We start from the raw sequence: 7594 nt of genomic DNA on the forward strand, positions 1-7594 counted from the left end.
CACGACTCCCTTGTCCATTCGTCCCCCCCATCCCTCCCCACTGATCTCCCTCCTGGCACTTATCCTTGTAAGTGGAAGAAGTGCTGCACATGCCCTTACACTTTCTCCCTCACCACCATTCAGGGCCTCAGACAGTCCTTCCAAGGGAACAGTCCCAAAGTGAATGACCCAGTTTTTCCAACAATATTACTTGTGCTCCTCGCTACTGGGGCACTGACAAATGCTCAACTCTGCGGCTTTTATATGTTCAGAGAAGTGATGAGATCCGAGTTGCTGTGGCACGGGATCCAGTATTCTCTCCATATGAATAGATTATTTTTCAGTTTTTTTTCCTGTTTAATATTTTATGATCGTTTGCTAAGACTTACCGAGGTAGTGAAGCACTTTAATGGAGGGCACATTGGGGGTGTGTAGTTTGCAGTCTTTTCCAGAGAAGATTTGTGAGCATGACTTATTCACTTCACTCAATACCCTTTCAGGAAACAAACAACTAGGAAATTGCTGCAGTCACCCTAGTTCTGGAATAAAGAGAGAAAAGGCTGGAAATAGTTTTAAAGGCATTAGTGGTTAACGCATAACTGACGATTCAGATCAATAACGCTTGGTTTCATTGGGGAATCATTCTTCCACTGATTCCACGCTCATAGTCTCCCACCATCGACAGACATCCCCTACTAAAATTCCCTAACACATCTAGACAAATACAAATGCTTGGAAATCATCAATTTTTTAATATTAAGATATTCAAAAAATTACTATTGTTAGTACGAAAGTATAGGTCAATATGTGAGATAAGAGATTTTATTACATTTCTCCACTTGCGAAATGACTCTGGCATACCACAGACAATGCATTCAAACGATCACTGTTCATCTGCTATGACCGAAAATCTATCTAACAAAATCAAAGTGGCAACGTCGAAACGAAACATTTATTTTCAAATGTAATGAATTTGTACATAGATTGCTTGAATCAGATACAGCTGGATCTCATGAGGTTTGCTTTAAGTGGGGCTGCTTGACTCTCGTGTTTAACCACGCAGGATAAAAGCTCGTGTGAGTTCCAGTCTGAGGCCGGCAGAGTCAGGTAACTGCTCGCACTGAACGTGTTGCCCGTGTCCCGCTGGATCGGGCTGCTCTCAACGCCATTCTTTCTGGTATTACCATCCATAGTCCACTCGATATTCACAGCGCCCGGATTAAACCCGCTCACCAAACACACCAGGGTGGCGGTGCCCTTTCCCCTGAGTTCTTCTGTTGAAGGCCCGAGGACGGACACCACGGGGGGTTGTGGATCTGAAATAAAAAAAACATGTATACCTGCCAATCAATTACTGATTGAGTAATCTGAAATTAATGCCTTTCCTCGGAGCTACGAGAGATTGCATATGATGTGTTCTGGAGCAAAAGAACTGGCAACCGACTGAATTCATCGGGTCGGGCAGCATCTGTAGAAGCAAAGAGACAGTCGTGCGTTAGGGCCCATTTGCCTCGACACATGCTGCCTGACCTGCTGAGTTCCTCCAGTAGCTTTAATTTTACTAAAAAGTTTTTCTTTATTGATTACACGACCGACATCGCTGTATCAGCATGAAAACTGTTATCAAATGGAACCCGATTTATTGAACGTGAATAGCGATAGAAGCCGAGGTGACTGTAAATGCAATAGCCTGGTGGTATTTCCAGAATATAAACAGAGCAAAAAGCAAAAATGAATCTTCCTTTTTCAAAGAAAACAAAGTTGAGTAATCAGATGCTTTGAATTTCAAAATTAACTGCGCCGTTAATCAAAGAGGTCGTAGAGTTTTCAAGTTTGTACATTTTATTTACCTTATGCAAGTTTCGAATGGAATTCGGAATAAATATTGATAGGGGGAAGGTCGGTGAGCAATGGAGAATGAATAAGGATCTTGCAGTGTGTATTAAGATCGTATCTTCTTTGTCGCATTCATATTTCGACATGTATGTAGACTCGGTTTAACAAATAATAGATATGAACTTTGAATGAACGCCTAACCGTAGCGAACAGAAAAACTGTATATTGTAATACTTAACTTAAAACATTCGGGTCAATTCAAGTTGGTGAATCTATCATTAATTTGCTTCTGCCTTCCATTAGGCGCTAACGTTGCAAATATCAAACCTCTGGACAATCACTGACCGAACTGTTTGACTCTTTGAACTATTTGATAGATTTTACAAAGTTCCCAAGGCGCCAATGAAGAGCGTATCCAGCAAATTTCACTCCCCCCCCCCTCCAAAAACAAAATTCCAGCAATCCGGAATCTGCTTCGCCGGACGGAATCAGACTCGGAAGGTCAGACACTACTTGAATAAAAGCAATTGCTTTCTTAAAACGAAAGTTTTCTTCTAAACAAATCAGACAATACTAAATTGAAGTTCCTGGAAATAATCTGTTTTTTCTCCTGGAGTTTTCTGGAGTTGTGCACATACAAAAGAGAAGAAACAAATAATCTTCTCGTTTTCACATTGCTAACTCTGGGACAACTGCCTGTAACTCACCCCAGGTTGCGGTGCTGAATGCACTCACGACCTTTGGAAAAGTGCGCCATCAATGCAGGCTTGCTCTTTGTCTTCAAGCAAACTCGCAACGATGTTAAGGAAACGTACTGAGTAAAGTTGCTGAAGCTATTCCCTCCTCTACCTTCCAGCAACACAGATGAATCCCCGATCCCCACGTATCACAGAGAAATATTTAAATATTTAAATCGGAATAGATTTTAATATCGTGAGAGATTTTCGGTACATTCTTCGATATGACACTTCTGGTGAACACAAATCACAGAAAAACTGGCAAAAGCCGTTTAACTTAATGCACAGAAACTCTGACAGGGTATTCCGATACAAATCATATTCAGATCTGCGCCTACCAAAGGGAAGTTACTTAGCCGTGGAACTAAGGCTTTCAGTGTGATTTCGGAGATGACCTGAGATGAAGCAATTTGCCACACTGTCCACGAAGAGGTTAATATTCTACAATCACACGGAGAATAAATGGTAAAACATTAGCGTTTCATGTTGGGGTTTCAGTTTGTGCCGATCGGACAAGCCTGGAAAGCAGTCAAAGACAATCCGAGTCTCGGAGGTCTTAAGATTTAACAGTTCAGAAGGGAGTCGATCTGGTGTCCACGTTTTCTTAAAACCTTCACTTTCTGACTTTGTCTATTGTTCATTTCCCTAATCGCCTCACAAATAATACAAAAATCCTTTATATAGTGCTCTTAACGACACCAAAACATATTACAGTAACAAAATAAGACCAAATTAGAGTTCATGAACTCTAGAAACCAGAGGAGAAAATTTGGACAAAGTCATACATTCTTAAAGTCTTTATAAAAGAATAAAGAACGACAGCGACATAGAATAATTTAGGAATGGCTTTTCAAGGCTTGGAACATCTAGACATGAAAGTGCGGCTAACATGATTAAGTAGCGAAAATTAGATCGCAATGTTGAATATTACAGAAATGAAATTGGCCCAAGCTTGAGAATGATATCATAACAAGGGTGAAATTTTTCTTGGTACGTAATTCCTTAACTGGGAGAAATTATAAGTTCACAATCACAGGAGGGGAACAGGGGAACAGGACGAGTGGGAGCTGGGAAATGGAAAACAGGGTTCAGAAGAATTCAGGTTCCTACAGCACAGAATGGGAGAAGGTTACACGTAAATCTGAAAAGTCGTGAGTCGATATTGCGGAGGAAGAAAGAAGTGTTTTCCATTCTCAGCTCAATAACTTCCATAGCTCTCTTTCAGCCTCACACCATTCGCTGGGGAAATCGGATCAACGCATTTGGGATGTACTTTCCTGCGTTTTCCAGTTTGCTATCGAAGTTTAAGCCGCGTTGTTGTAACACAGTAATAAATGGTTTGTATGCCCGCTTCATGATTCGACACTGTCAATAATATCAGGCGGCATTTGGACTTATTGTTCTTAAAAGCACATTCGACACAGAATGCAAAGCTAAATTAATATATTTTTATGACAGCGTTTTCCCCGACTTAAACTGACTCATTACACCGATCAAAGTGATTTCTGAAATATTTTTAGTGGCTAATACTCCATTAAGAGTCAACTTAAGCAGCATTTTGAAATTGAATTAACATAAAATGACCGAAGAAGAAAAAAAAAACTCTTACTGTCCAAATTCAGTTTGGTTCCTTTTCCGAAGGTGATGACACCTCTTCCCCCTACAGCGCAGTAATGGTCGGCGGTATCCTCCGATTGCACGTTTGCGATGGTTAAGTGCATCTGGCTGCTAGATGAGTTTACGGAACCGGTAAATCGATCCGGAATACCCGAAGCTGTGTCAGAGATTTCATCCCACACAATCACAGGGGCGCTACCGGGTTTCTGCCAGTACCAGCTCGCGAGGTAACTACCGATGTTGTCTCCTGACATGGTGCAACTGATCTTTACAGATTTCCCGCAGAAGTTGAGATAGACGGGGATTGAGTCAAAACAACATCCGCGACTGTATCTGGGGAAATATGGATTAGTGTTAGAGTTGTCACACATCCATACAAATTAAAATGCAGCGATATTATAGCTTATTTAGGCATTGTACTTACTTTGAAAACAGAACACCAGTACAAGACATCGAATCCATTCAGCCATGGTGAAGGAGTAGTTTTCCGACACAAGTTCGGTTCTCAGTTTCTTCTGAACCCCCCCCCTTTAAATAGTCCTAAGTATCGTTACGTCACTGCATATTAATTATTTATAACAACGTCTACTCACGTGACACCAAAACCCGAAACTGTTGATCTGAATTTATCTTATATTTGCATCGTACCAGCACTTCGAGACAAGCAAATACCAAAAAACATCAGAGTAAACCGTACGGTAAAACGGGAAGGAACAATAGATTCGATATAATGTGACTTATACAAGCCCAAATATTACTTCGGACAGGAGTAGCTGGAGGGCGATAATTGCCCAGGAGACTGTCTCATGCTCTGTCAAGAGACAGACAGATGAACATATTGTAGCCGAATAAATTATTGCGCGAAAACAAACATTGAAATTATAAAGAAGAAAAGCTCACGTGTACTACCTGCGGTGCGGCGGACAACATTACTTTGAAAACAATTATGTTAGATTTCCGTTTGATTCCAATTTAAGTACTTAAATCAGGTTTTCTCTGTTAGATAATCTTGGGAATTGTACATTCTTGAAAGAATGCATCAAATGATGGGCTTGTATCAAAGGTGTCTTTGGGGGCATTTACTATTGACTGCATGGTGAGGGCGTTCGGGGTGGTGGTGCTGTGGTCGGTGCTGCTGCTTGTGTGTGGAGGAGGTGGGGGACTTTGGGGTTTTGATGTCACTATCATTCATACTTTCGCGTTTCTTGCTCCGTGATTGTCTCTGTGAAGCGTAAGAGTTTCAGGTTGCATGGTGAATACATCCTCAGATATTAATTTGAACCATTTGAAAGCCACGACGTGTGGGCATTTTAAGGGTGTCATTAAAGTGGGAGAGTAAACGGGTGAGAGAGCAAGAATGAGGAAGATCAAGGTCGAGGAGCTGAGAGTGGGGAAACAGTTATTTCTGCTACGAATGGAGCGTATGTTCAGAAAGTATTAATGCCATGTGTCGACATGAAGGCGACTGAAACTATTGTATAAGAAATTGCATCGCTAATAGAGTTGAGTGGTGAGCGCAGGTATATCTTTACCAAAGGAGTTGTAAGCCACTCCTTCCCTCCTTTACCTTGGCGATCACCTTTGGACAAGGGTATAGCACATGCTTATCCCCCCCCCCCACCCCGATCGTGGTCCTGTGAAGCCATGCAAGCAGCTGGTAAATGGATGCATGAGCAGCTGGTGCTTATCACAAGTCCTGGTTATGCGACCAGTGACGCCAGGCAGACAATCTCTGCAGAGTATTGATAATTGCTGGGAGTCACTCTCCATGTAAAGACCCCGCTCAGAAAAAGGGAATAACAAATAACTTCTGTAGAATTTGTCACGAACGATCATGTCATAGACCATGATCGCCCATGTCATGCAACACATTCATAAAGATGACCACATTGAACACAGACCGGGGAGTTGCATTGAAAGGTGTGACTGTCGAGAGGCACTGATTAGTGTTCAAAGAAGTGCTGGACAAATGAATGGAACCGATATCCGAATATCAGCAGATAATAAGTAACCATGATCACTAAAGTTAGCAAACATGGACGGAATAGTTTCAGTGACTGCTCCATTTCCAATTTACAGAGGTGATGGAAATTCTGGCGTTCGCAAATATAATCTCATTGCCGAGGAAAGGAGGTGGAAAGATGACAAGAAATTACAGGCGTATAGTTTGGAATGAAGTCCTATCGTGTAGTTTAGAGTCGGAAAATAATTCAGTTGGAACTGGGGCAATATATTGCCATATCTTGAGAATTTCGCGACTAACCGGAATCTTTTGCGACGAGCGCAGAAAGGATTTTAAACTGCGCACAAAATACTGTAACCCCCCCCCCCCCACTTCGTTGGCATGTTAAGCACACAAATCACATTTCCTTTTCCCGTTCATGGTGCGGACGGCGCTGACACCGTTGAATTTGCGGTGATTTTTCTGCACATTTTAGAGCAGGCTTATTTATACTGTTTTTATTGAAGAAATTATTGATTCCTGGAGTCGAATTCCAAAGAAGCGAAGGGCGTGAAGCATAAAAGAACTGCTAGTTCATTTAAAGCGGAATGGCTTAACGAGACATTATAAACTGCTACACGGAAAGCTCACGATGGTAGGAACGTGCAGCTACGTAAAATTCAGAAACTGGTGTTACCGCGTGTATTGTCCTGATGAAAATATTGCCTGATAAGTTGCAAGTGGGAAGAAGTGGAGTGATATTTGGAAACTTGACTTTTTAAATCGTCATTTAGCAAGGAAATCACATATGAACAGTGCGGAAAAGCTCCTTCTTTACACGCTGCAGGCCTGCGACGTATGTTTTGTGAGAATGCAGCTGAACGAGAACAAAAGCGGTCAAACCCAGAAGCGATCAAAGTTCTTATTGACATTTACTTTATTTCTTTTAAACAATGATCAACAAACTGGACTTAGTAGTTTTTTATCTTTAGACTATCTCCAGGTTGACTTCCACTTTAAAATTCACTCTGCACATGTTGGCAAAAAATGGCACAGCACAAGATTGTGCCCACACTAATTGCAAATTAGAGGGAATAAATGGTTTTACAACTGGTTTAGGTAATACTTGCCCAGCTAAATCTAAATCCCTCGAAACATTGGAAACCACAATAATCGAGTTAATCTAATCAAATTGAAGATCCCATCTTGAAGTAGCCATTTAAATAAATATCATTCACAAAGAAAACTTCAATAATATCCTGGTGTTGGAACAATTCGTTCTTCTGTTCTTTAAATACAAGTCTTACTCTCTTTGTACCTGCCTGAACATTCTCACAGAACAAGTAACAGTTGACAGCGCAATGGCTGTGGTATTAATTTTTGTCGACTCTTTGTCCAAGATCTTGGGGCTCCAGACCAACTGGGATTGAGTTGCCTGGGGAACATGCTAACTGCTGCTGATCTTGCTTCCAATTTGTGTCCA

The 7594-nt window shown here is 41.4% G+C and overlaps 1 gene segment (V, D, J or C); it reads right to left on the bottom strand.

The window, feature by feature from the left end:
• Positions 1-785: 785 nt before the first annotated feature.
• On the bottom strand, positions 786-4639 carry LOC140188936 (immunoglobulin lambda-1 light chain-like). The segment is given in 3 exon segments: positions 786-1295; positions 4162-4502; positions 4594-4639. Coding segments are annotated over 3 exon segments (710 nt in total).
• Between the last annotated feature and the right edge of the window lie 2955 nt (positions 4640-7594).

The sequence above is a fragment of the Mobula birostris genome, chromosome 2 (assembly GCF_030028105.1).
Source record: "Mobula birostris isolate sMobBir1 chromosome 2, sMobBir1.hap1, whole genome shotgun sequence".
Classification (NCBI taxonomy): domain Eukaryota; kingdom Metazoa; phylum Chordata; class Chondrichthyes; order Myliobatiformes; family Myliobatidae; genus Mobula; species Mobula birostris.